This window comes from Sminthopsis crassicaudata, chromosome 3 (assembly GCF_048593235.1).
Source record: "Sminthopsis crassicaudata isolate SCR6 chromosome 3, ASM4859323v1, whole genome shotgun sequence".
Lineage (NCBI taxonomy): Eukaryota > Metazoa > Chordata > Mammalia > Dasyuromorphia > Dasyuridae > Sminthopsis > Sminthopsis crassicaudata.
In genome coordinates, this window is record NC_133619.1 from 594,130,932 (window position 1) to 594,147,195 (window position 16,264).

The 16,264-nt window shown below is 47.3% G+C and overlaps 1 protein-coding gene across 1 annotated transcript in view; it reads right to left on the minus strand.

Annotated features, from left to right (window-relative positions):
• Positions 1 to 372: 372 nt before the first annotated feature.
• Positions 373 to 16,264, minus strand: part of COL16A1 (collagen type XVI alpha 1 chain) — a 68,820-nt gene continuing 52,928 nt past the window's right edge. Inside the window, 15 exon segments of the mRNA XM_074305319.1 lie at positions 373 to 2,191; positions 2,880 to 2,957; positions 3,330 to 3,506; positions 4,523 to 4,589; positions 5,086 to 5,274; positions 5,550 to 5,594; positions 5,923 to 5,958; positions 6,953 to 7,042; positions 7,547 to 7,597; positions 8,840 to 8,893; positions 9,708 to 9,761; positions 10,068 to 10,112; positions 10,322 to 10,366; positions 11,007 to 11,060; positions 11,199 to 11,270. Coding sequence (XP_074161420.1) covers positions 1,989 to 2,191; positions 2,880 to 2,957; positions 3,330 to 3,506; positions 4,523 to 4,589; positions 5,086 to 5,274; positions 5,550 to 5,594; positions 5,923 to 5,958; positions 6,953 to 7,042; positions 7,547 to 7,597; positions 8,840 to 8,893; positions 9,708 to 9,761; positions 10,068 to 10,112; positions 10,322 to 10,366; positions 11,007 to 11,060; positions 11,199 to 11,270 — 1,260 coding nt within the window. The 3' untranslated portion in view covers positions 373 to 1,988.

Below are 16,264 nucleotides of genomic sequence, written 5' to 3' on the forward strand. Positions count from 1 at the left end.
GTCACAAAAACCTTCAAATTTGGATTGTAGGATAATTATCGCAGACTAGCAGTAACTTGACTCATTAAAGTGAGGAACCATCCTGCTATGAGAGGGATTCTTTAACCCTTGAAAAGAATGGATTGCAAGCTTCCCAATAGACCTTCTCCAGTCCAATTTTTTATGTCAAGGTACCCAATATAGCAGCTGGCACCCAGCTCTTTTTTTCCCCCTTTCCCACCATTATAATCCTCAAAAGTGTTATGTCTTCAGTAAAGATACCCCAGCCCACAAAAGCAAATGGCAGTCTGTCTTCCAGTGGGAGTGCTAACATTTGTCTCCTCTCCTCCTGTATCCAAGACTACAGCCAATGTTTTGATGCAAAGATTGTGCTTTTTTTTTTTTTTTTTTTTTAATAGAGTACACTGGAATTCATGTAAACAAAGCATCCCTGGTAAAACAAGAGCCAGCTACATCTTTCCTCAGAGTCCCCCTGGAAATACTGTGGAATTGGGAGGAATCTGGTGGGTCTCATTCCTTTCCTAATCAGCACACCTCTGCTTCTGACTACCAGAAAGTCAGTTCTCACAGTTATTTCAGGCCCATATAGAAAAGTGAAGTTTCAGAAATGTCATGGGAACAATTTACCATCCTACTTGTGAGCCTCAAGGGATTGAGATAAACATCTGAACTTACTGCCTCTGTGCTGCCTTTGAAGTTTATCCATCACTAATAAAACTTTCAGAAAGCCAGGGTTGCATCCAACTGAACGGCTTTCTTTGGAAATCCTTTTGGACACCAGTTATTTTTGCACAGGGCAATCAGCCCACTGGGCCAGAGGGATCAAGCATTTGGAAAAATGAATGAGGATGAAGCTGGGACAGGAATATTTCTATAATGCCTTTTTTTTTTTTTTTTGACCTGGTCATTGTACAAAGGCAGTCAGGAGGCATATCACCAAATCCCATCAGACTTAGCTCATCAGAGATTTAGAAATAAACTCGGTAGTTCCCACATTGACAGACCCCAACATGTCCATGGCAAGCTGGTTTCCAAATAAGAGATTCAGGTTACCTTGTAAAGGAAATAGGCAGTGAGTGAGAATCCCAGCTGATGCAATTTGCAGTTTAGAAAAGGGGGTTGTCAGAAGTTCTTTTTCTGAAGACAAGGCTAGAGATTATCGCAGGCAGGAGGTTCTACCTCATTTCCCCCAAGCATTCCCTAGCTGTCTCTGTTGGGTACATAAGATTATCTTTCACCCTTTTGCATAGGCTCTCAATCATCAGTGAGCCACTGAACCGATGAGGAGGGATAACAAGCCTGAAGGCACTGTCGGGCAGCTGAGTGTAAACTCGTGCATTCTTCAAGGTACAGGGAGAGCTAAACCAGGCAGAATTTTAGTCACAGTCTACACATGGAGATGAACATCAGGGCAAGACTATTTTCAGGCAAGGGAGTGGGGGGAGACCTCTCTGAATCAGAAGTAGCATTTTTGAACCTCTCTTGCCACTCAAAAGGCCGAGCCAAATTCCTTCTGCCGGCCTCCTGAGAAATTTCCCAAGGAAGAGAGGGCAAGAGGTTCAGAGATGTTGTTGTCTTGATGGAATAAGACATAAGGAAAAAAAAAAAAACAACTAAAAGAGAAGTGCTGGGGAAAAAAAAAGGAAATCTGGAGTCAGGGACCACCTCCAGTAGTCTCACTACAGACCATTTCTGGCTTGAGTGAGTATGACAAGGGATATTATCTTTCCTGAACCTGGAACAGGCCTACAGAGAACAAAGACAGACAGGGAATTTGGTAAGTTACAACAGGGATTGGGGGGTGGTGTGTGTCTGTGTGTATGGGTGGATGTTATGTGTGTGTTTGTGTGTGTGTGTGTGTTGGAGGAGGTGTTTTCTTTAAAAAAATATCAACAGCAATTTTAAAAATCATTCACAACCAGTCAGAAGGACCACAGAGCTTTGGCTGTCCCAAGAGAGTCCTTAATGTTAATGGCCAGCACACCATTTCAACCAAATGGCCCCTTCATGCTTTTCACTGGTGGATACTGCTGCTCCATGGGCATGGCACTGAAGCAGTCTGAAGGGTTACAGTGGCCTGCCTTTCCAGGTTGTCCTGTTGGGCCTGGGGGGCCCGGGATTCCAGGGATCCCCTGTTGACCCATGGGCCCAGTTGGGCCCAGCTTTCCATACCCTGGGGGTCCCTGGGGACCTAGAGTGGAAACATGAAGAAGAGATTAGGAAACTCATCCCTTCTCACCTAAAACAAGTGCCTCCTTTCCCTTGATTCCCTGGAGAAAAATGGTGCTGAAAGTTTGTGGGCTTGCAATCACTGGTTCCAACCCTAGTCCTGATGCTTTCTTTGTCTAAGGAGAGGCAAGTCCTTTCCACCTGAGCCTTTGTTTCCCCACCTATAAAATCAGGAGGAGCTCCCTTGCACTACCTAGTTCCCTGGACAGTGGAAAAGAGATCACTTTTAAGCTTATCCCTCAGAAAGGGAAGCTGCTTTTCTTATTATTCTTCCCCTGGGCAGTCCAGGTACTTTGTATCTTCACCCTCACCTGAAGATTTATTCCCTTAAGAGCAGAAATTGGCCATTTTTTATCCTCCTTGGTCTTGCCTTTAGAAGATATTAAATTGAATTGACTCAACGAGGAAGTGAATAAAAATGAGGTAAAACAGTTTCATTTTCTAAATGAGTCAGACAAGTGTCTAACATGGGACTCTGGGCACTGTGGGTGCTCAATGAGCAGAGGTTGATGGATTGAGCCATGATTGTGTGAAATTCTACCTAGGGGTGATTAAGGAACCATCTGGCTGGGGGAAAGACAGCTGCCTAGCTAGTCCAGGGTCATTTCCCATCTTCCATTTCCCCCTGAACTCCTGCTGATTCTTCTTACCTGGAGGGCCAGGGAGACCCGTTTCTCCAGTAATGCCAATGCCAGTGTCTCCTTTTTCACCTTTTGTACCGGGCAAACCTGCCACAAAGGGAATGAAGGTAAGAAGACCCACATGGATAGGAGAATGTTAAACCAGGCTGGCCATGCTGGACAGCCCTAGTGCCCCCCACACACAGAGCCTCCTAAACCACCCCCGTGCTCCCCTTCACACACATTCCTGTGCACTCACACAGGCATGGACAGGTATAAAGAATGCACCCAAGGGCCTTTCTATAGCAACATCACAAGGATAGAGATGTCTAAGGGCATCTGGCACCAAGCAGAAGGGAAAGTGTGACCAAATAAAATCTGCAAAATGCTAACAACTTTTGCCAGAGTGTTCAAGAAATAGAGGCTGGCCTGGGGTCTTGAGAATCACAGATATCCTATTCAATGTCCAAGCAGAGCTACCTCTCATTCCTGGCAGGCCCTGGCGGCCTTCTCTGCCAATTTGTCCTGGAAGTCCTGGGGAGCCTGGGGAGCCTGGTCGGCCTGGAGCGCCGTCCTTCCCTGGGGGTCCTGGTCTACCTGGGGCTGCAGCCATCTCCACGGGGAACTGCATCCTGGATGTGTAATAAGCCATTCTCTCTGCAAGGAAAGGCACAGGTTCGTCACTGGGGCTCCCCTTCTCACCATTCAACTTCAGAGAGCCCTGCCTTCATCCTTGGTCGTGAATCAGTGATTGATCCAAACTTCTTTAAAGAGGGAGAAGGAGAGGGAATAAAATATTGTTCATTTTCCTCATCTGGAGAATGAATCGCTGGCTAACGTCTCCCCAGCTCTGACATTCTGGGTTCCAAAGTCCCTTCTGCCATGCTGGAACCTCCCTCCTCCTCCACTCCCCAGATGACAAAATAAGGGGTGTAAATGCAGTCCGAGGGGTTTTCACTTGGATGCTAAGAACACAAAACCACCTAACTTTAGGAGGGGTGCCCACTAGAGGCTGTTACACTTTTCCTTCCTTCCCTGGGAAGGGTCAGGAATGGCAGAGGAGAAGCTGGGGCCTGCTCTCCACATTGGCTATCCTGCTTACAAATCCTTATACTCCCTGGGTTTTCAAGCAGCTTTATGCGAAGAAGCCCATCTCCAGGGAGGCAGCCCAAGAGAGCGGAAAAATTCTGGATCTAGAGTTGGAAGGACCTGGCTTCCAGTCCCTGGGTGACCTGACCTGAGAAGTGCTCTTGAAGTTCCTGAGCTCTTTGCTCAGTGGCAAGATGGGGCAAACTATGTGCCTTATGGGATTATGAGGAGGAAAGCCTTTGTAGGCCCTCAGCTACTGCAGAGATGGGAGTTAGTCCTAACAAAGGAAGAAGTTCCTTGTTCATAGTTACATGGCTGTGAGACCCTGAGCACAAGAGTCTTGAAGACCTGGAAATTGCTGTCAGTCAGACCGAGGTCAATGGAGAAGTAGGAGGCATATGGTGGGTGTGCATAGGCTGTGCCTTAAAATAGGGAGCTCTGAAGGAGGGCTTAGGGGATGGGGGAAGAGGTGTGGTTAGGAAAAAGCTGGACTGAACAAAGAAGTTGGTCTGGTTGCATGAAGAAGACTAGAGGCACATAATGATTGAGGAAATCAAGCAAGGAAGGCCCCTATGATCACTTACCATCAAACATTTTGATGATCTCCTGTCTGATAAATCTCTTGATTTCATCATAATTCACCATATCTGCCTGTGAGAGGAAGAGAGAAGGAGACAGTGAGCTCACTTCAGGTCTTCTAAAAAGCATGTTTTTCATCTGAATGGAAACTTTTATACTGGGCTTTTTTTTTTTTTTTTTTTTTTTTTTTTTTATACTGGGCTTCTTAAAACTTTTCTCACATGCAACCCCTTTTCACCCAAGAAATTTTTTTGTGACCCTTGGTATGTAGGTATATAAAATAGGTAAACAAATCAAACATTTACAAATAACTTTGTGATCCCCGTCTTCAGTTATGAGACCCCCCTGTGGGATGATGACCCTAGTTTAAGCAGCTGAGTTTTATAGGATTTAAGGGTAGGGAAGGGCAACATTTCTTTGGGAGCTTTGCTTTCTTGCCTTGCTGTGAGCTTCTGAACCTTTTTTTCTTTCCACAAAGTCCAGAAGAACTTGCAAGATATTTCCATACTATAACCACATATTTCTGAGTGACCCCATCGTATATGTGTGCGCCCTCCTTCCTGCTTACCATTGTTCCAGGCAGTCCTGGCAGCCCTGGAGACCCAGCAGGCCCAGGAGAACCTGGGTGGCCTCTCTCACCAGAAGGCCCTGGTGGCCCAATAGGGCCCATGGAGCCACTCTTGCCAGGTCCTCCTGGCATGCCGGCTCTCCCCTTCTCTCCAGGCTCGCCCTTCTGTCCTGCAGATCCAGGGTCACCCTATGGAAAAGAAGTTACTTAATATTTAATTTGAGGAATTCCTGTTCTTCCAAGCCAAGGCCAGCATGTGCCCTTCGAGTGGGACTTGGTTGACCAGGATCTGGCCTGTGGTTTTGCTTAGGCCTTTCTCTCTTGCCTCTTGGCCTCCCCCTGGCCACCCTGCAGCTGCCAGTAATGGCAATAAACTCTGCTCACGTCTGGTGTCCTGTCCCAGACTATGCTGGGGACAGCTCATCCCCCCAGAACCGAGGCCAGAAGGGGTTTGCTCTTCTTACCTTTGGGCCAACAAGGCCATAAGGTCCTGGCTTTCCAGGAGGTCCCTGGAAGAAAGCAAAGGTCAGAGATCAGTCCCACAGGAGACAAGGAGAGGCCCTGCTGGGATGCAGAGAGGGCTTTAAGCAGGCCATAGCTGAGGCCATTGTTGGAGTCTGTGGGACAAGGAGAGGCCCTTCTCCTCAGCTCAGAGTGTGAAGACCTTGGTGAGAAAGGCATTGGAGTAGAGGAGCAGAATGGCAGGTTCTGGCAGTTCCATGGCTCAGGAGAGGGACGCTGAGCCAAAGACAGGGCAGGGGGCGACAGGGGAGCTAGCAGGCGAGAAGTGGCCACAGTGGCCCGGAGAAGTGGCGAGGGACTTTTGTGACACAATACCTCTTTGCCGGTCGCTCCATCAGATCCAGGCTCACCCTGACCACAACAAGAGAAAACAGAGTCAGGAGCCATGGCCTGGACCCTTCCTTCAGCAGCCCCAGCCCCTTCCTTGCCCACAACCCTGGGGAAGATCTTGAGACCCAACATGCTTCCTAAACCTGGGGATGCAGATTCTCTGCCAAATTTCTGCCACCACAACTCAGACTCCTGTCGTTTTTCTCAGGGATAAGGATGGAGACTGAATTTCATTGGTACAGAGTACTCTTCCCTGGATGAGAAAATGCAGATTGATACCTTCTATGAGACATATAGGTTTGAGTCTCTTAGCTTGCTAAGCAGTTAGGTGACTTGCTCAGGGGTTATACAGTCAGTATATATCAGGGCAAAGCCAGGGAAAAAAATGTCATTTTATAGCCCAGAGAGCTGTTGTCACAACCTTATGTGTGGTATTGGGTCACAGTTTACAGTGTCTTTAAGGTTTCCACAGTTGGAAACAGCTGAACACGTCAATTGAATGTTTTCTCCTTTGGACTTGGAGCTCTCCAGGAAAAAAGGAAAAATGCCTCCCTGTCCCAAGTGACAAGCCCGCCCAGCCCAGGACTTGGTGCACACTGGGCTTTATGTCCTAAGTTTCCTCCAGGTTTTACAGCTTAAGGACGACTTTCCTAACAATAATCCTATAAGGTACAGAGCCCAAAACTTGGAAACTGAGGCTCGGAGGAATGACCTCTCACATGGCTAGGCTCTGGTGACCTCGAGTTCTGACACCCGGTGGAGTTGTATTTCTGGCCTTCTCCCCCACCTCTACCACTTCTACTACCTCTACATTTTGTAATTTTGCTTTTACTATGATGTAGTAGATGCCGCCAATTTATCAGGTACAAGTCCTCTCTGTCCATGAGACTTCAAAATCCCTTACAGCAAGGGCCCTGTGCAGCTTCCCTTGTTCTTGTAATGGCTGTTGGTAGGATTCCGTGCCAAACGCACTAGTGTTGACTGAGAGATAGCCCTTCCCCAGCCAGATACTTACTGGGGGTCCAGGGTGCCCAGGGGCACCAGGTTCACCTGGAAGACCTGCAAGACCCCTTTCTCCTGGGGTTCCCCGATCTCCTTTAAGTCCCTGGAGGCAGAAGAGAAACAAGGAGAAGGAAGAAAGAAATGCCAGCAATAGTTTAGGCTGCCTACAAGATCCACCTCCACTCCTCCCACTGGGGAAGTACAATGTACAATGAGATGGTACAGGATTCCAGATCCCTCTTCATCACTTTCTCTTAGGCAGAGTGTATGAGAGAAATTGAGAGAGACACAGAGACAGAGACACAGACACACATAGAGAAAAAGAGACAGAAGGAGAGAGAATTAGAGAGACAGAGAGAGGAGGAGAGAAACAAGAGCTAGACAGACAGAGACCAAGAAAGGAGGAGAGACACAGAGAGGAAGAGAGACAGAGACAGAGACAGAGTATGAATGTAATCAAATGTGTGTGTGCTGGGGAATGGAGGTGTAGTAGAGGCTGACACCAGATGGTATAGAATGGGCACAAAAGGTTTCTTCTTTCCCCGTTCACAGCTGAGCTAGGCAAGCCTACAGGGAGAGAAAATGAACAAGAGTAATTGGTACTTACGATTCCACTGATCCCAGCAGGCCCAGGCTGGCCGGGAGATCCAGGGGGACCCTGGGATGAGAAAGAGAAAAAATGAAGCAGGATGGAAAAAACCAGCTGGGCTGCCTGGCCCAGCAATGCAGAGGAGGGTACTGACGATAATAAAAATGGTACCTAATATTGCTATAGCTTAAAAACCCTTTCCCCATTCCTTCTAGTCTTGCTCTTCACGGTCTTCCTGGAAAGCATGCGGGGTCAGAATTGGCTCCACCATCTCACAGAAACCTGGGGCTCACTCCAGTCTGATCGACTCTCCACGCTGGAAGTTCTTTCAGCCCCCACGGCCTCTCCCTCCGAGAAACCGATTCCTCCCTGAAGCTCCAGTTTAAGGAGGCGGCCCAAGCATGCCTTCTCCTCCTTCCAGGCTGCACCTGGACTCACGGCCTCGGGACCTTCATACTGTAGCCCCTAACTCTTTCTGTGTCTCCCTGTCAGTGTGAGTTCCTTAATGACAAGGACTGCCTGTCTTTCTGGATAGATTTGTATTCCCAGAACTTAGTACAGTGCCTGACATACAGTCAATGCTCAATAAATGCTTTCCAACTTGATTTGACTCAACAGGAAATTAAGATTGGTCGAGAGACTTAGTCATGTCCTGTGAGGCATTGGTCATTGGGTTTAAATCAAATGAGAGTGCCATGCCCCCAATAAGGAATCTGGCAGGAATGAGAGGGGCCTTTGTCTCACATCTTAGTATCCTGAGTCTTTCTCAGCCTTTGCTGGAGGATTTGGACTTTTTGAAATTTTACTTAGTGTCCAACAGTGCATATTTATTTTGTCTCTTGTACTCAAGGGTGAGCTTCCAGAGAGCAGGAACTGAATGGGATTCATCCATGTATCCACCATCCATTCATACAGAAAAACAGCAAAGTCAGTAAAGGCCTTTGAATAGAACTTCAGAGCACTGTGACTTCACCGGCACTAACCCAAATTTCTCGCCCAATACTTATCACGTAGATACCATAGAAAAGCATCCCTTCCCTTCTCTGTCCCTAGGCCTAGTAAATAATGAGGCTCTTCCTCCCAGTGCAAGTCTGCCCCTCATTTCCATAATCATGGCTCATCAAGCTCTGGCGAGGATGAAAAAGAGATGCTCTTTTAATGACCACTCAATGCCTCAGAGCCATCAGACCTGGAAGCCCTGGCACAAACGCATCTTTTACTCTCTGTTCTAGGATACTGACTCTATCACTTCCCCCCCCCCCCAAGCTAGGGCTTTTCTCTGAAAGTAGCAGCTGCCAAATTTCAACTTACTGCATGCCCGGGTGGTCCAGGTCTCCCCTGGGGTCCCATGGGGCCAGGATCACCCTACAGGATACAGGAAAGGTAATAAACAGAAAAGTTAGTGTGTACCTGCAGCCATTTCTACTAGACTCTACAGCAGGATGGTGTTTGCAGGAGACCAGGCAAATTCTGAGGACATTTCTGGAGATCAGACTTAAGAGGCCAGACTTCCAGAAGCCGGTTATGGGCCAGACAATATCCCAAGAGAGGAAATAGAGAACAAGATGGAATAGTTCTTTAGAGCAGGTTCGCCCTTTCTGTGCAGCTAGATAAGCACATATGGTCATATCACAGCAAGCTACTGTCTTCCCCATGGACAAGAGCAATAGTGACAGGTTGATACCAGACTCTTGCATACAGGTTTCAATGGCCCCAGGGAGTCCCGGTGAGAAGGGGAAGGAGCCAAGGGTGTTCTAGAGTGCCACAGATCACAAGCTGTACCTCAGGGCACATTTCAAGTCAAAGAATTTTAGAACTAGAGATGACTTTAGGGATCATTGATCAAATCTCCTCATTTTGCAGAAAAAGAAAGGGACCTTACCAAGATCTGAGAGAGAACTAACTAGTGGTTGAGTCAGAACAGGAACTCCTGTCTTCTGACTCTTCAAATGCAGCCATTTCTCTTCTGTCCCATGCTAATATATTCAGGGGGAGCAGAGTAAGAGAGCCTTGCCCCTATACTCATGGATGAAAGACCCCAGCCCTCAGGAGACTCAGGAAGCTGCTGAGCCTCAGACAGCAGCAGAGCTGGAGAGCCCCTGGAAGCCTAAAAGCAGAAGTCTCCAGGTCTGGGAGGGTTAGACAGTCATCAAGTGACTGTAAGGGAGCCAGACCTTACCTCAGCTCCTGGTCTCCCGCTGCTGCCAGGAGGGCCTGGTTTACCACAGTCGCCCTGGAAGAGAAAAGAGCCTGTTGTCCCGGGCTCCCCTCAGGAGCCACATATTGCTGGCAATGGCCACCCCTGCCAGAGGTCAGTGACCACCTGCTGTGCTCCAGAAGGGGACTCCTCTTGGCTCAAGTCAGTGAGGGAAGTAGATGGGAATCGGCCAAGCCTTGAATTTGCCCATGGTGAGGGGAAGGGGGCAGAGAGATGCCCAAAGTACAACAAAGGCATGGCACCACTACTACCCAGTGTCAGTGCTGGGCTTCCAGAACACGCAAAAATGGCCCCAACAGGAAAAGAGACCCCCTTACTCACCTTGGGCCCAGGGAGGCCTGGATGTCCTGTTTTTCCTTTGAAGCCCTGGAAGAAAGAGATAGCGATCATTTTCAAATAAATTTATGTCTGCTCTTTAATTAAAAAAAACAAACTCTTATGGCTCTGAATGCAACAAGTCAGGGCAAGAGAAAAGCTTGGATTACATTCTTAGGAATTTTATCCTTGAGCCTCCTGCTACAGGGAGTTGCTCATTCTCCATCAGTGGCCAGGTTTTACTTCACAGGAAAACTTACCGGGAGTCCCATGAGTCCTGGAGGTCCAGGAGGGCCAGGGTCCCCCTAAGGAAAGACAAGAGCATCAGGCCAAAGGTCTACTCCAGTTACCTCTTGTCCATATTCACTGGGGCCAAATCACGCCCCCCCCCCAATCATCATATTCCTGGATAAAGAAACTTGGACTGTTGGATAAGAGATTCATGGAAAGTGGCTTGAGCCTAGCCTGGCTTTGCCAGTCCTTCCCTATAGCCAAATCTCTTCTCCTGCTGTAGCCCCAGTTTCCTCAGGAAGCTGAACTAGATGAGCTTAAAGACTTAGGATTCCATCCCACTTCACTTCTCTGATGGAGCCCAGTAAATGATACACAAGGAAATGGGGGTTGTTTCAGGCCTTTGAAGCCCACAGCCTGACCTCATTTAGTCTCACTGCCCAATGTCTTTGGTAACTTCAGCAACTCCTCATTTTGCTTCTTGTCCTGGTTTCTATGAATACCAACAAGCCTGAAAGGAACGGAACCTTCCAGATGCCTAAGAACATCCAAATCTTACAGGAAAGAGACAGGGGCTCTGGAACCTACAGCTATGATAGAGGCAAGGGGTTCTCAACTCTATTAAATCTCATGCTCTTGAAGGTTCTAGGGCTTTTTTGTGGGGGCTGGAATGACCACAAAACCTCCTCATCCATCTTGATCCCACCATCTTACCCTCAAACCAGGCTTCCCATCCTTCCCATCTAGTCCCTCGAGGCCAGCAGGACCCTGCAAAGTAGAGAAAAGAAGTGTTCCATGTTCCATGTGCCTAGGACAGTGACTGGATTGGGGCCCCAGGGGACTGAAGCTTATTTGGCCCTTCTGCTCCCTTACCTCTTACTTACCTGTGGCAAGTGAAGCCCTTACCTGTATACCAGGGGGTCCGGGAGGTCCTGGAGGGCCTGGCATGCCTGATGGTCCTCGAATTCCTTCACTTCCCTGCAAAACCCCCACCAGAGTCAATAGAGCCTACTTATTCTTGGGGGATGGGGGTGGCCCAGGAGCAGTGTGTATGTGAGGTCTCTGACTATTAGAAACCAGGATTCTACTTCTAGATAATGGATAATTACTCACATTTCTATAGTATTTTAGAATTAATAATCTTGCTTTTTCTCAACACAACCCTGTGAGAAAGGCATTACAATTATTATTATTATTATCCCTATTTTACAGGTAAAGAAACCAAAAATTTACTTAACTAAAGATTTACTTAAATTAAAGTTAGTGTCATAGAGGGCTGGGACTCTAATTAAGGTCTTCTGATTGCAGATCTAACCTTCCTTCCACTGTTCCCCCCCCCCCCCCTTTCACTATGACTTAGACGGCTCAGCTCCCCAACCTTCCATCCTCTAGGATGTCCCTCCTTCACCATAATCCCGTACTTTCCTTCTCTGAGCCTCAATTCAGCATTTGTGTAATTAGAAGTATGAATCAATGGTAATATTCTTCAAAAGGTTGAGAAAGCAATGAGTACTGCTATTCAGAACCTGATTCTGATTAATTCTGGGGAATTAACTGGATGTTGAAGTAGAAATGAGAGGAACTGGTTGGGATGGGATTATCTGAAAAATGGTGAAAGAAATAAACAGAGCTAAGCTAGATTTAGGAAAAACAGATTTTTAAAGTTCAGAGAAGGAATCAATAGCCTATGGAGGCCTAAAAAGTCAGCAGAAGTTGACTCAAGAGGCATAAGTTCTCAAGAATGAAATTCTGAAGTACAAATGGAAATGCTGTGTATACAAAGGGAATTTATTAACTAATTCGGATGTTTAAAAGATAATTGATAAAATCAAGAATTATGTTCCTGCCCAACTAATATCCAGAACACAAAAGTCTGAGTTGAATTGATATTAATGATGGATACTAAGGAGAAACAGCTTTGTTTATTGGGGATTCCTTTATCTCCAGAAAAGAGAATAAGATAATTTTTAGGGATGAATGGGACAATAATAATGGCAAAGAGAAGGAAGAGCTACTCAATTCTTATTTTGCTTCTGTTTTCTCTGTTGACAAAAATGATCATTGTAATGAGAACAAACCAAACATAGTTAGAAGAGTGTAGACTGAAGATAAATGAATAAATGGGAAGACAGTTGCCTTCAATAAATCTGAGTCAGAAGGCCCAGAAAAAGTACTCCCTACTGTAATGTTAGCAGATAGCATTGCTTAATCAGTCATCTCTGAAAGATGGCTGCAAATGGGAGAAGGTATAAAGACAAATGTTACCTTGATTTTTTAAAAAGGGAGGAAGAAAAGAGTTTTGAGAACTATGTTAGTTTGGTTTAAACAACTGTCAACATTCTAGAATGTATTATTAAAGGGATGGTTCATGAGCATCCACAAAGGACAATGGTGATCACCAAAGGCCAGCATTGCTTCCTGGAGAAAAACAGGTCATGTCAGATGACCCTTTTCTGATTTACTTTTCTGATGAGATTACTAGATTGGTAGATAAGTGGAATACTATATATATATATATTGTACACCAACAGAGTCTTGTGATAGCCTCATGGATAAGAAAAAGGGATATAGACTAGATCAGGGCTTCTTAAGACTTCTTTATATGACCCAGTGTATAAAGGTATATAAAATAGGTGTACAGATCAAGACATGTATTGATAATAAATCAATTTCACAATTCCCACATTCAATTTCAACTCATAGTGTAAGAAGCTTTGGAGTAGGTGACAGTATATTTAGGTGAGTTAAAAGTGGCTGATTGACTGTGAGCAGACCCAAAGAATATCAATTAACAAGCCAATGTCAAATGGGGGGAAGCTTCTAATACAGCCCTCGGGGGATCCATCCTTGGTCCTGTGCTATTAAAGATGATGATTAACTAAGATGAGAGAATAGTGAGATAATAATAATGAGAGGGAACTTATCAACCTGGCCAATGACTTAGAACTGGGAGGGGTAGCTAATCTACGGGATGATAAAGAATCAAGACCCAAAAAAATCTCCACTGGCTAAAATAACACTAACAAGATGAAGTTTGATTAAGGTTAATGTAAAGTCTTACACTTGGATTAAAAAACAATTACCTGAAGAAGAGCAGGATGAAGGAAGGCGTGGAGAGATAACGTTCATCAGAACAAGATCTGGGGGTGTTAATGAACTGTCAGTGCAGTGATGTGGCAGCTGGAACAACTAGTGCAGCCCTAGGCCTAATGCCTAGAAACGGAGGAGGCAATTCTGCTAAACTCTGCATGTCGAGACCCCGTCTAGAATACAGGTCTGTGCGCCACGATCAGGAACACCAAGTCTCTGAAGTGAGTCCCAAGGAAGGCAGCAGGGAGAAGAGGGGACCAGAGAGTGTGATGCCCAAGGACCGGCTGAAGGAGCCAGGGACATGGAAAAGCCTCGGGGAACATGGCAGCGGCTTTAAGTATCAGAGGACCAATCAGGCGGGGCAGGGAGACTCTTTGTCTTAGGCCCAGAGCACAGCAGGAGGTACAAGGCTCGGGTTTGGGCCCAAGGTGGGGACTACTTCCTAACAGGTGCAATGGTCAGCCTCGGGACAGGGGGTTTTCTCCCTCTTGGAGGGGAAGGTTCTTGTCAACTACAGCCTGGATTAAGAAGGCCTCTGAGCTGACTTCCTAATCTGAGGCTCTGTGACCTGGTGTTCCCCAAGGCCTCTTCCAGCTCCGACAATGTAAGTCCTCTACTTTAAGGCTCTTTTGGCTCTGAAATTCTGTGTTCTATGTTCTGTGGTCCCTTAAATGTCTGCCAGTGCACCCCTAGGTCTGTACCGCAAGGCGCTGCAATGTCCTCACTAGCTGCAAGGGGGCAGTACAACTTCAGAAATGTCGGCTCACACCCCAATCCAGCCTACCCCGGGGCAGAGAGCACGGGCTTTGGGCTCCTCAGCAAAACTCTCCTGGCTACAGGAGAGGCCTAAGGGGGCAAAGGGAGCCCCCCCCCCAGGCCAGCCCGCTCCCTATCAAAGACAGGCTCTTCTCCACAGTCTGAGGGTGTCTCCTCCTAGTGTGGGGCAGCTCTAAAAGGGGGAAGGAAAGAGGGAGCCCCAGGGCAGAATGTGCTGCTCCGGAGGGGGAGAGGGTACCCTCAGCGAGCACGAAGCAGCCATCTTCTCCGGGAGAAGGGAGCTGACGAGAAAGACAAGAAGCTGGCTGCGGGGCTGCTCTGAAAGCTTCCTGCCTGGGTGCTCAGGGGTCTGGGCTGACAGAGAGAAAACATACCTTCCCTGCAGTCTGTAGCAGTTTGAACCAATCTTTTGTTTCTCTCCCTTCCTCTCCGTTACCCTTTCTCTTTATCTCTTCTCTTCCCCCACTCTCTTTCCCTCCCGTCTCCCCATTCTCTTCTCTTTCCCTGCTCCTTCCCTTCCTCCCTCCCTTTCCATCTCTTTATTTCCATCTCTCTCCCTCACCATCTCTCTCTCCTCTCAATCTGTCCCTCTTTCCTCCTCCTGTTTCTCCCTTTCCTCCTTTTCTCTCCCCATCCTTCTCAGTTTGTCTCTCTTTCTCTCTCCTCTCTGTCTCTGGTTTTCTCCCGACTCCTATGCGTGGGCCTGGCTCTGCCTCTCCCCCAGCTGGCTCAGGGCCCTGACGCGGGAGCTTCCTCTGTCACCTTCTTTCTCCTCTTCCCACCATGGCAGGGTGATGGCACCAGCTCCATCCCACAGCCCCGGACTCTGTATTCCCACAATTACCCTCATGTGGGTTCCAGCCGCATTAGCTCCTAACCCATCTTCCCAGCTCCATTCTCTTCCCCATGCAGGCCACCGTCTCTGCCAAGAGGCTTCCTTGTGCTAACTCCAATCGGTCAATCTTTAGTTCAAAACCATTCAGTAGTTTCCTACCATTAAGCTCAGGCTCCTTTGCAGGGCATTCAAAGCCCTCAACCTGCACCATGTTACCTTCTAGCTTCAGCTCCTGTCCCTTTCCAGACCACCTACTTTCTAGTTAAAATTGAGCATCTTCACCTCCATACTGGCCTGGTGGTTCTTGTCTTTTGGTCACACTTATGTCTGAAATGCCCCATTTCTCTGCTCTCATCTGTTGGACTCTTTCTTATCCATCACGTAAAGTCCAATTGGGGCGCTTCTTCCTGCAGCGTGTCCTTGCTGATCAGGAGTTGGTAATGATCTCCTGCCTTGGACCTCATTTAACCCTACACCGTGTTTTGCTTCTTTTGAAAGCACTGATGTAATCCTGCATGCCAGAAGTCTGGTATTTTGGCAGGGCCCTTGGAGTTGGGAAAGAATCAGATTCTTAGCCCGACTCGGGCACTTGCTATCGTGTGATCCTGAGCAAATTATTTCGCCTTTCTAAGTAAGCCTCAGTTTGCTTTCTCTCTCCAATGGGGATAATACTTGGACCTACTTGTCTCACAGAAGCACTGTAAATCCTGAAGTATTATGTAAATGTGAGTTGTTTTGGATATGTCATACTTCTTTACTAGAAGTTCTGGGAAGGCAGAATCCTATCTAAATTTCTATGCCCTCTAGCACTCTAGCATAATATTCTGTACATAGAGGTGGTATTTAATTAGTGTTGAATTGAGCCCTCCTCCCACCCAGGAGACAGAAGATCTGGAGGTTGAGATCACTGCTTCCTCCTCCCTCCCTTTAAGACTTCCCAGAACAAGCTCATTGTCCTCTGACACCTAAAGGAAAAGTAGGGCTCAGTCTGGTCCCCTTCTTGCCTGTCCCCCGCCCCTATTTTCCTCTTTCATGATAGAAAGGCAAACCCTATGAGGAGCCAACTGAGGAAGGCTTGAGGCTCAAGCCAAAGGGACCTCCTGGAGCTTGGCTTCCCTTTTTCATCCCACTCCCTTCCACTTGCAGGAGGCGGCTGCTTTTCACTCAGAATGTGTTTTTCCACCCCCAGTCCCCATCCTGGAAGCCAGACAGAGGCAAGGCCCCTAACCCAGCCCCCTCCCCATCCTCTCTCTTCCTCCACCCACCCCAG